The following is a 17,430-nucleotide window of genomic DNA, read 5'->3' as shown; positions in this document are numbered from 1 at the left end:
AGGGGTCTGTTTTTGCTCATTCTGGTTTATACCAACTGCAGCTTGAACTTTGCTGCATTGCAACTACAGGGGATGTGGTGGATGCTTCCTGGTTTGTGCCCCAGCCCAGACACTCCTAGGAATCAGTACCATGACATGCCTCAACAGCCCTCTTCTATACCCGGTTAACTGATAGCTGTTTATTGGCCTGGCTGGACTTTTACAAATATATCTAATCTATGAGTAGGGTATACAGCTCGGTCTAAGGCTTTCAAGAGAAATGCTGAACCAGGAAAAAATATGTGTGAAAAGTGTTTTATGAATGAGTCAGCTTATGCTAGTGGTCAACACTGATTTTTAGATGAATATAGCTTTTCAGAGGCATAAGTGTGGATAATTAAGAATTGACTGTATTCTTGGGCCTGTCTCATAGGAGTTATTGTGAAATTAATATCAACAAGGCCCTTATCAGCCATTTCATTTCTTTTTTTTTTTTAATCCTCACTCGAGGATATTTTTTCCCATTGATTTATAGAGAGAGTGAAAGGGAGAGACAGAGAGAAACACCGATGTGAGAGAGACACATTGATTGGTTGCCTCCCACATGCCTCTGACCAGGGCCAAGAGCCTGCAACTGAGGTACATGCACTTGACCAGAATCGAACCTGGAACTCTTCAGTCCGCAGGCCAACGCTCTACCCACTGAGCCAAACCGGCTGGGGCTCAGCTATTTCATTTCTTTAGCATATTAATTACATTCTCTACATATCTATTTTGTGTATCTAAAATATGAGGTAAAATATCCAGGTACCCCGGTGTTGAATTCTCTGATCTCTGGCAGCAAGCCCCTTATGCTGCTTGGTTTGCGATGGTTCTGTATTCCTCGTTATTCTAGGTAGTTGTTTAGGAAGAAGGGGTTATAAGGAAAGGAGGAAAGGATGCTGAGTGTTTCCTAGTACTCCCTCGGTCTCATATTCCAGTGAAAGCTAATAGTTGTTTGTTGGTATGCAGTATATTACAGTGAGACCCAACCAGAGCGAGGTACTCAAGGGCATGTTCGTGCCATCCTGTTCAGGCTGCGGCACCCCCCAGATCCAGCAGGCTGTGGGCATCGTGGGAGCTGTCATCATGCCACACAACATGTACCTGCATTCTGCCTTAGTCAAGGTGAGCAAGGCCTGTACCTCACTGGCCGCCTAGATCGGTCATGAGATGTTTTCCTTTAGTTGCAAGGGGCACATACTTAGTTTACAACTGTTAGAACTTGAAGGAGCAAGGTCTTTTTCCATGGTTAGACTCTTACAAACTCCACACTTGGACTCTGTTTTATGACCAGAGATAATTGACCCCACAGAAATTGGAACTAAAGTTGTTCATAAAAGGTCTGAAAGTACACCGAGTCTCTGGTGTTTTAATCTCAAAGCGCTGAGTGGCCTTGAGGAGGTCAGGAGTCAAGAGTCCCACTAACCTTTTACCCGTCAGTCTTACACAATAGTTTTCTGGGAAATTTCAGAGACCTTTATAATTAAGGTTATGCACTTGTTAGGACAGCTTGGGTTTTTTTTGCTTGTGTGTTTGGTTCTTCCAGCCACAATAACAGAGCTCAGTAATCACTTAGTCTCTATTACCTATTTGAGGAATGTGCAATGTCATCCAAGGGTCACGAAGTTCTTAGTGAACACGGATGTAAGCGATTCTCTCACATTTCATCTGGTCAATTGTTGCCCTCTAAATCTTTCAGTTGTCTCTCTAAACTTATGAAATATTACAAGGAAACTTGTTCCAAATAGTTTTAAAAAAATGACTATGCTATTTTCTCTCCAGTCCAGACAGGTAAACCGAGCCAAAAAGCAGGAAGTTCGAGAAGCCAATAAGTACTTTTTCATTGAATCCTGCATTGCTCTCTTTGTTTCCTTCATCATCAATGTTTTCGTCGTCTCAGTCTTTGCCGAAGCATTTTTTGAGAAAACCAACCAGCAGGTGGTGAGTAAGCCAGGGTCTTGAGTGGTAGTGAATGTGAGGGTAATGTGAAGGCCGGAATGGGGTAGGAAAATATGACAACGACTTGGATCTATGACAGTAGATCTGTGGCCTCAATACTGTCCCCTAAGTCACTGCACTAGTCAGGGTGTGCAGCCTGGGGGCTGAAAGCCTACACTCTTTTCCCCCTGCTTTTGGCTCAGAAGGGAGATCGCCCCAGACTAAAGTTTGCCTCGTGCTGTGTTGTTAGTGGTTTCACATCTCTTTAGCCTTTTGTTTCCTGTTTATCAACTGCCAGTCTGCTTGCCAGTCCTGCCATTTGGTGATTGAGGACAGGTTGGGAGGAGGCAACAAACAAAACAGAAACTGTTGCTAGGACAGACTGTTTTGTCATTTTGAATTCTGTCTTCTCAGTTCCTGGTTGCCTATCCAGTTTTGATCACCACTTTGCTTCCCATGTATAGGACTCAGACGCCTGGCTCTGCTTTGACTACGGACTCCCTGTTCCGGGTGTCCTCTCATATTTGAAGCCTTCCTAAGGGTCCTCCCTTCCTGTCATTAAAATGACCCAACAGTGCACACTCTAACTCAGTAAATCTTGTTGATGACGTGGGGGTGCAGAAAGATTACGGAGGAAGAGCACAAGTGATACTTGCCCCGGTGTCTGCCCATCACAGCCTGAAGCATCCACTCTTGCCTCCAGGCTGTGTCGCATAGATGACTTGCGTGTGATCTGCGGGAGAGCTCTTCTTCTCTGGCCCATGCCTCGAAAATAAAAGTTGCTCCCAAACTGCTTTCTTTTCCAGATTGAAGTCTGTAAAAACAGCAGCAGTCCCCATACTGGCCTTATTCCTGATGATAACTCAACCCTGGCTGTGGACATCTTCAAAGGGGTAAACAAGTCAGATTTGTGTTCTTTGGCCCTGGGTCAATATTCTTGACCTAATAGCTGGTCTTTTCTGTAGGTTCGCTTCAGAGCTAAGCATATCTCCCTGTGGAGTGTCATTTATTTCAGAGGTCCAGATGCTAGGCAAGCATTTTGGACTACATAGAAAGAATAAAGGATCAGCTAAAAAAATGAATTGTTTCAGCAATTCCCAAACTTGTGATGATAGTAGAGTGTTCTACCGATGTTAACTGGGGCAACTGGAGAAAGTGTACCTAGTAAAGTGGTCTTCATTGGGGCTCAGTCCCTTTTATATTGGTTACATTGTGAACCTCCAGGTGTAGAATGTGTATGTATGTAGCATTTCCCAAATTTATTTGAACTTTCTTTTCACTCCTATTATCTTCTAAAATAGTGTGTTAAGCAGTATAATTTGGGAAATATAGCGTAGACTTTTTTTTATCTTATTAATATTTCAGGTATAGGTTGAGGATGAAGACTTTAGGAGCTTGGCCCTAACCGGTTTGGCTCAGTGGATAGAGCATCAGCCTTCAGACTCAAGGGTCCCAGGTTCGATTCTGGTCAAGGGCATGTACCTTGGTTGCGGGCACATCCCCAGTGGGAGGTGTGCAGGAGGCAGCTGATCAATGTTTCTCTCTCATCGATGTTTCTAACTCTCTATCCCTCTCCCTTCCTCTCTGTAAAAAATCAATAAAATATATGTTTAAAAAAAAAAAAGACTTTAGGAGCTTGGAGAAGAGAAAGGACTAGGCTAAGGAATGAAGGACCATCCAGCAAAATTTAGGTTGAAAGCTTTAGAATGAAGTTAGGACTGAGTTGAGCTTCTGGGACAGTGCCCTGCACAGCCCTTGGTTTAGCTGGGTGCATAGCAAAGAAGAGAGACATGCTGTTTCGGGTATTGTCTACGCAGTTCACTGACACACACCTGCTTCTCCCTTGCCCCCCCCCCCCCCCCCCCCAGGGAATTGTGCTGGGATGTTACTTCGGGCCTGCTGCACTCTACATCTGGGCCGTGGGGATCCTGGCCGCAGGGCAGAGCTCCACCATGACAGGAACCTATTCTGGCCAGTTTGTCATGGAGGTAGGTGCTGTTTTGACTGGTATAGACTAGAGCAGCGGTCGCCAACCTTTCAGACCCCACGGACCACCGGTTGGCGACCGACCGCTGGACTAGAGGAAGGGGAAATTGGCCTTTTGTTACTTATTAATCCCATGCTTTAAGGTCTTCCTGAATCGCTACAAAACTTTTTAGTTTCCTGTTCGACACTCATCCTGTTTCTGTGTTTTCTTCCAGGGATTCCTGAACCTAAGATGGTCACGCTTTGCCCGAGTGATTCTGACCCGCTCTATTGCCATTATCCCGACTCTGCTGGTTGCTGTCTTCCAAGATGTAGAACATCTAACTGGGATGAATGACTTCCTCAATGTTCTGCAGAGCTTACAGGTGAGGTAGCATTATGGACTGCCCTAGGTACCAAGCCTAGTGCCAGGTGCTAGGGAAAATTTAGAGGAAGAGAGAGGCATGGTCTTGGTCTGCAGTAAATGTGTATGAAATCCCTGGCATCCAAAAGGCTTTTAGAAATGACTTGGGTTTTTTTAAAAGCCTATTGAGTGGGAATTATACTTGCATATAGGATACAAAATTATTATTGATTAAGCCAAGAAAGTGTTAAATGACATATAGGACACTGCTAGGTCCTAAGCAGGTTAAGACAAGGCAGAAACAAATATTTGTAAAGAACCTTATGATCATAATTGATATTAGGTTAATGACAGCTGTGCAGATTTCAACATAATGCTTGAGCATTTGGGATGATAGGAATAATTTTTCATAGAGTAAATGAGACAGGGTCTGTGTTTCCCTTTCACTAGTAATGCTACTCTCTGGGATGATACAGGGACCCCCAGCAGCCCCATCTGATCTTAGGTTTTTCTTTTCCAGCTTCCCTTTGCTCTCATACCCATCCTCACGTTTACGAGCTTGCGGCCAGTAATGAGTGACTTTGCCAATGGAATGTGAGTGTGCTTCTCTCAGTTCCCCAAAGCTGTGTGGGGGAAGGATATCTTCATTAAGTAGGCCAGTCAAAAAATGAGTCATAGGGGCTCGGCGGGTGGTTGCTAGCACTGCCTCCTCAATCTTAGAAAAGGAAGGGGGGGAGAGAGAGAGTGAGAGAGAGAAACATCAATGTGAGAATGTAACATCAATTAGCTGCCTCCTGCACACCCCCTACTGGGGATTGAGCCTATAACACAGGCATGTGCCCAGACCAGGAATCAAAGCAGCCATCTTTCAGTGCACAGGATGATGCCCAACCAACTGAGCCACACTGGCCAGGGCTGAAGTGTAAAGTGACTTAATTCCTTGTTAATGACCTGAATAAGAACGGTATAAGCTAATACCTTACATACACATCTTTAACAGATATGAGAGTATTTGAAATTACTTGTTGGATCTCTAGGGATACTCATGACTTGTTGCATTTTTAGGGACTTGAATAATAGAGGTTATTTGATAGGTGTTTCTTTTTGGTATTTTTTTTTTTTTTTGCTCTCCTTGTCTCTATCTTTATCTAATTTTGGCTTATTTAACCAAATCTGGGGTAGTTTGTAGTTTTTCTTTTGTGTTTTTTTTTTTTTTTTTTGAGAGTACATTTATTAAAGCTGGGGACAATGAAACAAGGAAGGGCTTAGGATGAAAGAAGCAACAGGAGAGAACCCAGGCGGGGTGGCTCTGACTCACTAGAAGTCAGAGAAAAGGGGGCCTTGGAGACAGGTGTAGGGGGTTTGTCTGGGAGGAGCTGCCGCTGCCCATTGCTCCCCTGGTTGCAGGTCTCTTGGGGTCCCTTAGAGGGAGGGGATGCACGCCTGTGGGGGAAGCTGAGGGAACGGGAAAGGCGTGGGCATGCTCCCATGACGGGGAGCACACCTGTTTTGAAATGCTGCTTACTCCTGCCCTGTCTGCCCCACAAGACGCAGCGCCCTGCTCTGTTGTGGACAGGTTGGGCTCTTCCACCAGTGACGGTGCTGATTCTTTTGCAGGGGCTGGAAGATTGCAGGCGGGATCTTGGTCCTTGTCATCTGTTCTATCAACATGTACTTTGTCGTGATTTATGTCCAGAGTCTGGGGCATGTGGTTCTGTATGTGGTGGCTGCCGTGGTCAGTTTGGCTTATCTGAGCTTCGTGTTTTACTTGGTAAGTCCAGTTGGGAGGGGGCAGGGCATAGGTCTCAGGGGATGGCAGCGTGGGGCTGACTAACATCCAGGAAGCTCCCAAAGGAGCACCTAGCGATCTGTCTTCAGGATATTGAGGTAATTTACATGAAATTGTTAAATCAGCTACGGCTAAACTGCACACACACACACACAAACACACACACCCCCACACACACACACACACCCCCACACACACACACCACATACCACACACACACCACATACCACACACAAACACACACACACATACACACACACACACACACGGCCAGATTATTATGACCACCTGACGTTTGTAGGCAAATTAGCCGTACACTGCATCGTATGGAATATGGAAGCCGAAGGCCTGTTCGAACACCTTTGCTGTCTGCAGTTACCAAGATAAAACGTCTCCAATTCGCACAGGAACACAAGGATTGGATAGTTGAGCCTTGGAAAAAAGTCATGTGGTCCGATGAATCACGTTTCCAGTTGCATCATGCAGATGGCAGAGTGAGAATTTTGTGGAAACAGCATGAAAGCATGCACCCCACATGCATGAATACAACCCTTCAAGCTGGTGGGGGCAGTGTTATGGTTTGGGGCATGTTTTCCTGGCATGATTTGGGCCCTTTAATTCGTGTGGAACTATGTCTGAATAGCACAACACACCTAAGTATCACTGCTGATCAAGTTCATCCTATCATGTTGATGTCGTATCCCAATGGAGATGGCTTCTTCCAACAAGACAATGCACCATGACACGGTGCTCATATTGTGCAGGAGTGGTTTCAAGAACATGAGGGAGACTTTACCTTGCTTAGGTGGCCCCCACAATCACCAGATCTCAATCCAATTGAGCATTTGTGGGACGAAGTTAAAAGAGCCATCAGGCAGCTGGTTCCACAACCATCAAATCTCACAGAACTGGACAGTGCTATTTATCAGGCATGGTGTCAGATTCCTCGCATCACCTTTCAGCATCTCGTGGGGAGTCAATGCCAAGAAGAATCGCCGCAGTATTGAAGGCAAAAGGTGGCCCAACGAAGTACTGATGGGGTGGTCATAATAATCTGGCCACTCAGTGTGTACACACACACACACACACACACACACACACACATACACACACACTTTTTTGGTTAAACACTATTTTTAATCATAAAATTTGGTTCCTAAGAGCTATCATCTTTCTATTTCTGTCACTTCTGTTTAGTTTCCATTCTTAATAATTCCTAACAGGAGAGTGTAGGAACTAAACAAAGAGGATCAGTCTGGAAAGCAGAGAGTGGAACAAAATGGGGTTGGACAAGGGGGCTGTGCGGTGTGATTTCAGAGCTTTGGGGTGGATCATGTGGGTTCACAGCCCTGCTCAGCTCTGCTACTTAATAGCTGCCTAGTAAGGAAATAAATAAAAAGTTATATTTCACATTGAATTATTTTAGAATTACTAAAAAGTGATGGTTATAAAACCACATAGAAAAGGAATGTAGAATTATGTGTACCTAGATAATAAAAAAATTTTCAAAATTCTAGAGTCAATTATATAAAAATGGTAGTAGTACTTGTCTTAAGATGATGGGATTATGGATATGTTCTTTTCTTTATTTTCCAAATCTATAGCGCTATTTATATTAATGAAAAATGACTATAGCAGCAACATCAAATCCACCTCCCTGTTCTATACAGGTTTCTCTGAAACACACAAGAGTTGAGGATCAGGGATGGCAGAATTTATACCATATCTGCTGAAGAGAATGGTTAAGGACGGAGGCTGGAAATCCACTGCTGATCTTTGTAACAGTTAACCTAGTCCCCATGCCAATGTCTGCCACAGGTTAGGTACTTGATTGAGAAAAATCACTTTAGTGAATGTTGAAAAACGATGTCCTAAATTGATACATCCCCTTTCTTTTGCTCTCCGGTAAACCTTAGGCACACTAAAATCATGCTGACCCTATATATATTATAGGGACTTACTCTAAGGAAATCCAAGCAACTGAATATGTCCTTGACAGGAATTGTTTTTAAAATTTGCTGTAGAAGGTAAAGGAATCCTTCCTTCATGCATATTGGTCATGAAGGTGCCGAGTTGTCCTCAGGCAGCCCGAGACTTTTGAGATTGTTGAAGACTGTGTTTTAAGGCTAGAATGGGTTACTGCGGTTTAGCTCCAAAACATACGCTTCATAGCGCAGTTTCGGAGACTATTCAGTTGTATTAGTCTGTCATCCATGCCCCTCCTCATGAAGAAAAGTGGTCTTCAGGGAACTCCAAGTCTGATAAAAGAAACAAACTGCAAACACCAAGCAGTAGGAGCAGAGGGAGCTCAGCATTGTCACTCGTGTGGGAAAACCTGGCCGAAGAAGGAGATTCCAGGATGTTTTGAAGGGGCTGTGGGGTTGGAGAATGACTTGGTGATAGAAGATAGGCAAAGCTGGATGTTCACGGAAGAGAGCAGGTTTGCATCTGAGGAGCCCAGTTTTGAGCAGTCACGGTGGGTAAGAGGGCTCTTCCGAGAGGGTGGTGAATGATGGCTCTGTTTTCTCTTTCAGATTTGGCAATGTCTGATTGCTTTGGGCATGTCCTTCCTGGATTGTGGGCACACGGTAAGCACCTCTAAAGTCCTGACTGAAGAAGCCGCCGATGACTATACTAAGTAGACCCTGGATCAGTCTGTCTGATCCAGGTAGCCATCAGAGCCAGTGTGTTTCTATGGTTTACTGTGTGAACATAGCCAAAAGTATGTGCTGTTGCACAGACTGCATTTAGGATTCAAATGTTTGTTGTGAAAGACTTTCACATATGTATGAAAGATGGATTTTTCTTCCTGACCTCCTAACCTGGGAACTGGGTCTTTGAAAAGCTGACTATTTGCTGCTGTCATTTAAACACTAAACTCTTGAGCCGCTGAAGAGCCAGCTTATTTTATCCTTTTGAGAGATAAATCTCTATGCATGATTTTTAACTAGGCCATATGTTAAAAAAGAATTGGAGAATGCAGTACATTTCATAACAAAAGTACACAGTGGGTATGCAGATTTGTTTATTAAAAGATAATGGATTTTAAAAGGCTGAGAAATACTTGTGCATACCCTTTCAATTATTTTAATTATAAAAAAGTAAAATCTCAACTAGAGTGGTTTTATTCATATTAAATGTAGAATTGGGAGACCACCACCTCTGTCAGGTTTAGAATTCTTTCAATTTATTTCTTTAAATTTCTCAGTGGAAGTTAAGAGGGGTGAGAAAACATAAAGGTGATAAATGGACAAATAGCAAAACTCACTGTAGGTGGTGGTTACTAATCACCTCGAAAATCACTTAAAAGATTTTCCTCAGAGATTGAACACTTACCAGGATTTTCTTGGGAGTCCTGACTTTAATCACTTTTATGTTAATACACAGAGCTTTCTTGATACATACTCTCAAGCACATATAGTTGTAAAACCTTCACTCCCTCCTCCAGGAGGGTGGTGATGGAGAAAGATGGTAGCATTTATAAACTCAAGTTCTCATGAGACTTTGGGGTAAGGAGAAAAGACTTGAAAGGAGAAGAAGAAGCATCTGTTGTATTCCTAAGAGCCACCTCCTACCAGCACCATCACGTTTTCCTGAAGTGTGCCCAGGACGGCTTGCAAGGCAGCCTCGGAGCTGTGGACCTAACCGATGCAAAGCGCTCTCTCAGCAAGTCAGTAGGGTATCGCTGTGGTTGCACAGTTCTCTTCAGCCATTCCCTAAGAGGGAAGACATTTGAGACCAGATGGTGGAGCTCTGGAGTCAGAGGAAATGGGTCCCTTCAGCACGAAGCTGCTGCTCTTCAGCCACTTGCGACATTTTTACTCGTGGAGACCGAGACTATGTGATTATCTCAAATCAGATCACATTTGTGTGATGCAGATAAATAAGCAAGTCGTTTATAGCTGTTGACTTGGTGAGGACAGTAATGGGAATGGCATTGAATGACTTCTTATTTGGGAGGTGAGGGCTTTCCTTCTGGAGATATGGTGGATTGATGTTCTCTGTCCATTTGAACACTAAAGGCATTATTGCTGATACTTTGCACAGTCAAAAGTACAGACTGGATAGATTGTCTTTTTTAAGTCACTAAGGGTAAACTACTGTTTCACTGACCATATCTTTATCTTAGCTGCTCAGTATCATGAAAGACAAATTTCCCTAACCGTTCCTCCTCCTATCCATCCTGTTCCTCTGAGAAGATATCGAAGAATGACACCTTAAGCTGCTGTAGGTCTGGCTATAGTAGGTGAGGGCCAAACTGACGAAAAAATTCTTTGTAAAAACAGTACAGAAACATTTACCTTTGCCCTGAGTCTGGGTGGGCCCAGTCAGTCTCAGATTCACAAATATTTAGAAGTCCAGGTAAAAACTGGCAGTTTTCCTTTCAAAGCTGTATTTATGACATGCAATGATGGAAAATTTCTTCCCAATTAAATGGTACTTTACAATACGTGTATGGAATGTGTCACGGTGTTAAAAACTCCCATACTGTGTTCCATCTGATCCTCTCAGGTAGTGTACTTCAACCAGCACTCCGGGTGCAGTGCACGGCGGTCAGACCTTTGACGTTTTCCAGTGCCAGCACATGCATTGTCTCGGCAGTGTCTCTGTGTGGAATGTTAAGGGTATACAGTTACACTTTCTGTCAATCGGTCCTTGTTCTCCATAAATGTGACATGAAATAATTGTGCTGCTCCAGCCTCCGAGGAATTAACAGGGACGGGGCAGAGCTGTAGTTTGGCTCCTGAGAGGTTGTCTAGTGCTGTTGGGAGTGCTTACAACTGAGCTTTCAGTGACCATTTCACAATGTAAACTTGGTTTGTAATTAAAAACATTTTTCTTTTTTCAATTTGGTTTCCTGGGTATTTTTTTAACCTTAAAAATACTTTATTAATAAGGGTCTCAAGAACTTTGAAATATCAAAACTTCATCCACCCCCGGAATGACGTATTAAGCCCACTCTGTTCTTATTCCCTCTTTAAAAGGGATAGAGAAATAAATACGAGTAGATTTAATCCTTAGACTTGATGAATTGCAGACACCAAACACTAATTTCTGTTTACCCACTTTTCAAATATTTTTGCTATTGCTAAAGGTCACATCACTATGATCCTATACAATAAAAGGCTAATATGCAAATTGAACATTGGAACGACCAGTTGCTATGAGGCGCACTGACCACTAGGGGGCAGACACTCAACCCAGAGCTGCCCCTTGGTGGTCAGTGCACTCCCATAGGGGGAGTGCTGCTCAGCCAGAAGCCAGGCTCACGGCTGGCGAGTGCAGTGGTGGTGGTGGGAGTCTCTCCTGCCTCCACAGCAGCACTAAGGATGTCCGACTGATGGCTCCCAGACTGCAAGAGGGCACAGGCTGGGCTGAGGGACCACCCCCCATCCCCACCCCCCGAGTGCACAATTTTCATGCACCGGGCCTCTAGTATTTAAATAATAAGAAACTTGTTATTCTGCCTTTCTCTGCTCTAAACTGAACATTTTTCTAACTGTAGTCTTGTTTCACCATTGAAATAAGCATTTATATTCTGTATATACTGCCAATGAAAAGGAGTATTTGAAAAGAGAAACCAAAATTATTTATCTTAAAAAAATGAGTGAGCCTGGCCAGTGTAACTCAGTGGTTGAGAGTTGACCCAAGAACCACGAGGTCACTAGTTCGATTCCTAGCCAGGGCACATGTCTGGGTTTTGGGTTCAATTCCCAATAGGGGGTATGGAGGAGGCAGCCGATCCATCATGTTTCTCTTTTGATGTTTCTATCTCTCTCCCTCGCAAAAAAATAAAAACATTTTTTAAAAAGTGAGCATTTTGGCAGACTCCATATAAATGGGAATATTGGCACCATTTAGTGAAAACAAAGACAAGTTCAGGCACACGGAACTACCTGCCCTGTCACCAGACGCATGATGGGAAAATCTAAGCATTTCATTTGTCTCAAGAGGGTCACCAGAACTTCATTTTCCCTTATTTTGTTGCAAGCTTTCCCTGTCTTACAAGAGCTAAACACGTAGGTTATGCTGTAGAAGTAATCTGGGACTTTTGTTCTCTCTGTTGTCCTACCTCATTTAGCTCTCTCTTTTTAATTTGGGTTAAATTTCAGAACTAAAATAGAATGCATAACCATCTGAAGATCCTCAGTTGACCCAAGAACCTTTAACATTGCCCTCTAGAACTCTACTCTCTGCTCCTTCGTTGGGTAGGACCGTGAATCAGAATGTGTCAGCCTCTCTTGACACCTTAGCGTCTGAATGTTTAAAGCAGCTAACACATTACTATGTTCTAGCCTGGTCCAAGCACTCATAATCTCATTTAATTCTTATAACAAGAGGATCAACTTGTATATAGGTGAGGCAACTGAAAGGCAAAAAATAACTTCCCCAAGTTACAATTGCTTAAGGGCAATTGGCATTTGAACTTGAATGGCTTAACTGCAGGGCCTACATTATCATTACCAAACCATCCTACATAATATATAGTACACTCTTCATGTGAGTTTAAGACACCAAGCTTTGGTGGTTAAAAGCACGAGAAACATCAACACATGGAAGCATTTGCTTGATACTCAGATTAGTATTAAAGTATGTTTTAGCTCAGAAGTTGCCAACTGGTAGACTAATTTTGTTTGGCTTGCACTAAGTAAAAAAAAATAATAATAATAATGTTTTTGGCAGGTGTAGAAACTGGGCGGGCCCTCTGTGATCCGACCCCAGCAGTAGCTAAGAACTAATAGTTAAGTTTACTCATTTGCATCACCTCTCTGCCCCTGAGAGGATATTTCAGACTATGTCTATGCCATTTAGCCCCATTTCTCAATGTCGCAGAGCAATGTGACAAACCTCTAGCGAAGAAGTTCTGTACGTGATACACTCTGGGATCACAGGACTAACAATGCAATCCTTGCTTACTCCATAGGAGGCCCACCACCTTAGCTCACTGAGAACAGGGTGCAGTGTATTGTCAATATATCTGGAAATTGCCCTTGATTAGGAAACCCTGAGATGTAAAACCCTACAGTGAATAAACAAGCTATCCCTGAAGAGCTGTTTTTCTGCCCCAAGGCCAGTGTGACTCAGTATTTCCTATCCCATTAGTTGAGACTGGTTTTATCTTGGGCTCCATTTGGACTCATCTCTAGGCAGTCACCACAAGCCTGTGAGGTATACAGGGCAACTTGTAACGTGTTAAAAGAAATTATGCTTATTGAACACTAACATGAGATGGCATATTATGTACTTGGGATTTGCAAAGGTAGCACTTATTTCCGTTTTACAAATAAGTAGGATAAGGCGCCGCAAGGCTGCCTGACTTGCGCCAGGTCACGGGAAGTGGCGGAGTTGGAGCTTGAACCCAACGCCAGTGCCTTTTCCACTATAACAGGAATATTTTCTTCCTACGGATTTACAGTCTGCGTTCTGTATTCATTCACAGGCTGCTAGTGCCAAGGGGCAAGAACATTTCCAAGGCCCCGAGCAATGATAGGGCTAAAATGAGACTCAGTGATTATCCCACAGTGTATGGAGAGGAGAGAAAAGGAGTTCATGCAGCGTCACAGATCCCAACACAAACCATCTGGACTCAGGTCTCCAGGAGAAGGGTCTGCCATGTGTTGTGAAAGCAGCCGAAGTGATTCTGATTCAGACTGACTGACAGTTGGGAACCATAGGTCATCTCCCTCTCTCAGCCGATGTGTGTGTGTGTGTGTGTGTGTGTGTTTTAATGAAAGACTTTGCTCGGGTGCCAAAGGGTAATGGGGCTTAGGATTTAGACCATTTGAAAATTGATTTCTGACACACAGTACTAAAACAGAAAAGCAGCCGGTGCATTTGCCCTTAACATCCTGATCAGAAGCACCCATCCTTAGGCAAAGAATGTTACAAGAACGGTCAAGTGCAAACTGTGCTAAGGGCATTTGGCGCTATCTCAGTCCTTAACTATTTCAGCTCCTAGCTATTTTTTCATATACTATAAACTGTGTATCAGTAAGCCATTTCTTTTCTGAAATAAAAATCAACATAGCAGTACTGATAAAAAAAGGCCTATATCGATATGCTATTTATAGATACTTAAGTGCCAGTTTTAATATTTAAATACAAGTCAGTCTAACCTTTCCATCTTTCTGTCCTCAGTACCACGTGGGATTGACAGTTCAGCCTGAACTCTACCTTCTCAACGCCGTGGATGCCGACTCACTTGTGTCTAGATGACCGACAGCCTGCGAAGACTGTATAAGAGCCATTTTCTCGTAGTCCAAGTGCCCCTTAACATATCTCTGTTAGTTCAGAGGTGAGTTTTGTTCAAATGTTTTGAACAAAATGCAAAGATTTCCTCATGGGAAGACTGTTAAAAGCTGACAGCTGTTAAGTGTAGGTCAGAGACCCACCCACCTCACAACAGTCCTACAACAGCCGGGAGGTGATCGATTGGCCTGTGATGGCCACACACCCCTATGGGTTTGTGTCTTAACTCCTGGGATTAAAAAGTGTATGTATTTAAGTGGACCTGAACATAACAGTTTGGGTAGAGTTTTAAGGTTACAAAAATAGATTTTTTTGTATTTAAAAACACACACATTGTTCAGACAAATCAGATATCTGTTTTGTCTCAATCGCAAGTGAGAAAGGAAAGGGAGTAACACTCTTTTTCAGAATGAACTGGTCCAAATGACTTACCTTTTAAAGTGGTGCTTAAATTTCATTTCAGTTTTAATCAACCAGACCCTTAATAACTAATGGTACTAGCACATCATTTCTAAAGAAAACATTTCTTATGTTTGGCAACCATATTTAATCCTAATTATCAGTATGCTTTATTATTTTCTTGAATTTTTTCTCAGAAGTATGATGGTATTTTCCAAAGAGCTTAATACCTAGTAACAAGATCCAGAAACCATACTTTTAAAAAAAAAATGATTTGAGAGAGAGAAAAACATCAATGTGAGAGAAAAACATCGATCGGTTGCCTTTGCACCCACCCCAACTGGGGACTGAACCTGCAACCTGGGTATGTGCCCTGACTGGAAATCGAACCCACTACCTCTTGGTCTACAGGACAATGCTCCAATCAACTGAACCACACTGGCCAGGGCCAGAAACCATACTTTAACCAATGATCATTTTTCCATGCTGCATTATGTAATGCAGCGCATTCTAACATTCAAGGTTTAGGTATAAAAATAAGGACCGTCTAATATTTAACTTTGCAAGTCCCAACAAGATATAATGGAGGTATTCACTTTCTTTCTAAAATTTGTATAGTCCCACTATGTCTTTTCTTCCCATTTTTCCCATTAACAGTCCAACATCATTTCTAGGTCCAAAGCTTATTTCCAGGAGTGGCTTATATTTCTAATGTTGAATCTCCTAGGAAATGCTAAGCATTTTATTTCAATATATTTATACCAAGTAATAATATGAGGTTAGAACTAGACTGGCATTAGGAATGTTAGTCCACCTGTCACAAACTGCCAGCCTATGTGTGGCTTATAGATTTTTTTGACCCCTCTTCCTAACCAGGATTGTTTTCCTTAAAATTTTTATAATAAACATGTAATATTTAAAAATGGAAAGTTTTTGCATGATTATCTGTAAAATCAGAAGATTTTCAACACTGGGCTCACATTCCTGCCTGGGAGTGCAGTTGGCTGGAACTGAATGGCAGCTATTCATTTAAAAAATAAATAAAAAATATATATATATATACATATATATATATATTTTATACATATATACATGTGTGTGTGTGTGTGTGTGTGTGTGTGTGTGTGTGTGTGTGTTTTTATCGACTTTAGTGAGAGAGAGGGAGAGGGGAGGAGAAAGGGAAAGAAACATCTATCGGCTGCCTCCTGCACTAACGCTGGTGGGTCTTGATCTAGCATCTAGAGGGTTCTGGAATCTGGAGAAGGGGCTGTGCGTAAATTAAATAAGAGTCCAGAGACAAAACATAATTTTGAAGGCATATGCGGGGGGGGGGGGGGTGCAGAGGAGCCTGGCTAAAGAAACCAAGTTCTCCTTGTCTCAGGACCCCTTGCTTTTTATTAACGCGAACTGTCCTAAGGCAAGGGGGAGATAGACACATCAAAGGGTAGGGTTTTGTACAGAAGCATTGTCAGATTGGGGAATTGCCTTCGGCTGTTTAGGTGTTTGGCCAACAGGAGGCAATAACATGCCAACCAAGATACCCTGAGCTGTCTGGCAGCAAGCAATCATCCTTTTCAGGTTTGGGGAAATGCCTTTAGCCATTCCAGCAGGCGATAACATATGTGACTCAGCCCTTGTTGAGTCCCCAAGTTCCATCAACCTTTTGATGAAACTCTTGCAATTATGACATGCTGGAACTGGCTTCCGGCACTGCACGACCTCTGGGGATCAAATGGGCAACATTTAAAAAATATATTTTTATTGATTTCAGAGAGGAAGGGAGAGGGAGAGAGAGAGAAAAAAATCAATAAGAGAGAATCATTAATAGTCTGCCTCCTGCATGCCCCACACTGGGGATTGAGCCCACAACCCAGGCATGTGGCCAGACCAGGAATCGAACCGTGACCTGGTTTATAGGTCGATGCTCAACCACTGAGCAACACTGGCAGGGTGAAACTGGCAACATTTTTAATGCATGGATGATACTCAACTGAGCCACACCAGCCAGGGCACCGCTATCCTTTTTTTCCTGTTTGTTTGTTTTTGTTAATCCTCATCTCAGGATATATTTTCCATTGATTTTTAGAGAGTGGAAGGGAAGGAAAGAGGGAGGAAGAGAGAGAGAGAGAGAGAGAGAGAGAGAGAGAGAGAGAGAGAGAGATGTGAGAAAGACACATTGATTGGTTGCCTCCTACACACGCCCATTTGTGGCTGGGGATCGGACCTGCAAGCTCAGGTACGTGTCCTTGACCGGGAATCAAACCCGAGAATCAAACAATTCCGTGTGCTGGCCAATGCTCCAATCACTGCGAACACCGGCCATGAAGAGCTATCCATTTTAGTGGGATATACTTCAGGGTGGATACACCCCTTCACTCATTTCCTTCCAGCCCCAAAGGCATTGAGTTTGTAAACCCTGCAGCCTTTGTGTGACTTTAAGCATCATTTTCTTCCTTCAACATAAAAGTTAAATGTCTGACTTCTCTCTTATTTTAAAACTTAGTACCTTTCAATAAGACTTTTTAAAAATCTAAATAAGTGCCTATCTTCATTTATATGATTTGGCCATCTAAGATGGTACTTTAAAATCCTCTCATTTCTGCTTCAGGGGCCCTTACAACTTTTGATAAGAGCAGCAGCCTTGTAACCCAAGTTAGAGTCCTTCTTATTTTAAAAATGAAACGGAATCAACATCAATTAGCAA

At 42.9% G+C, this 17,430-nt stretch overlaps 1 protein-coding gene across 4 annotated transcripts in view; it reads left to right on the top strand.

Annotated features, from left to right (window-relative positions):
* SLC11A2 (solute carrier family 11 member 2) overlaps positions 1-17,430 on the top strand; it is a 45,162-nt gene that overhangs the window by 24,877 nt on the left and 2,855 nt on the right. For 3 of the 4 annotated variants that reach the window (XM_079774053.1, XM_079774054.1, XM_079774055.1), the window contains exons 9-17: positions 991-1,146; positions 1,804-1,962; positions 2,766-2,852; positions 3,828-3,947; positions 4,161-4,310; positions 4,809-4,882; positions 5,906-6,059; positions 8,612-8,665; positions 14,217-15,817. In XM_079774053.1, the coding sequence (XP_079630179.1) occupies positions 991-1,146; positions 1,804-1,962; positions 2,766-2,852; positions 3,828-3,947; positions 4,161-4,310; positions 4,809-4,882; positions 5,906-6,059; positions 8,612-8,665; positions 14,217-14,294 (1,032 nt within the window). In that variant the 3' untranslated portion in view covers positions 14,295-15,817. Of the gene's footprint in view, positions 1-990; positions 1,147-1,803; positions 1,963-2,765; positions 2,853-3,827; positions 3,948-4,160; positions 4,311-4,808; positions 4,883-5,905; positions 6,060-8,611; positions 8,666-14,216; positions 15,818-17,430 lie in introns of those variants that run through there. The other variant, XR_013813654.1, reaches the window with a different exon arrangement.

Source organism: Cnephaeus nilssonii (genome assembly GCF_951640355.1).
Source record: "Cnephaeus nilssonii genome assembly, chromosome: 6".
Taxonomy (NCBI): domain Eukaryota; kingdom Metazoa; phylum Chordata; class Mammalia; order Chiroptera; family Vespertilionidae; genus Cnephaeus; species Cnephaeus nilssonii.
This window is presented reverse-complemented; position numbering and strand designations above follow the sequence as displayed.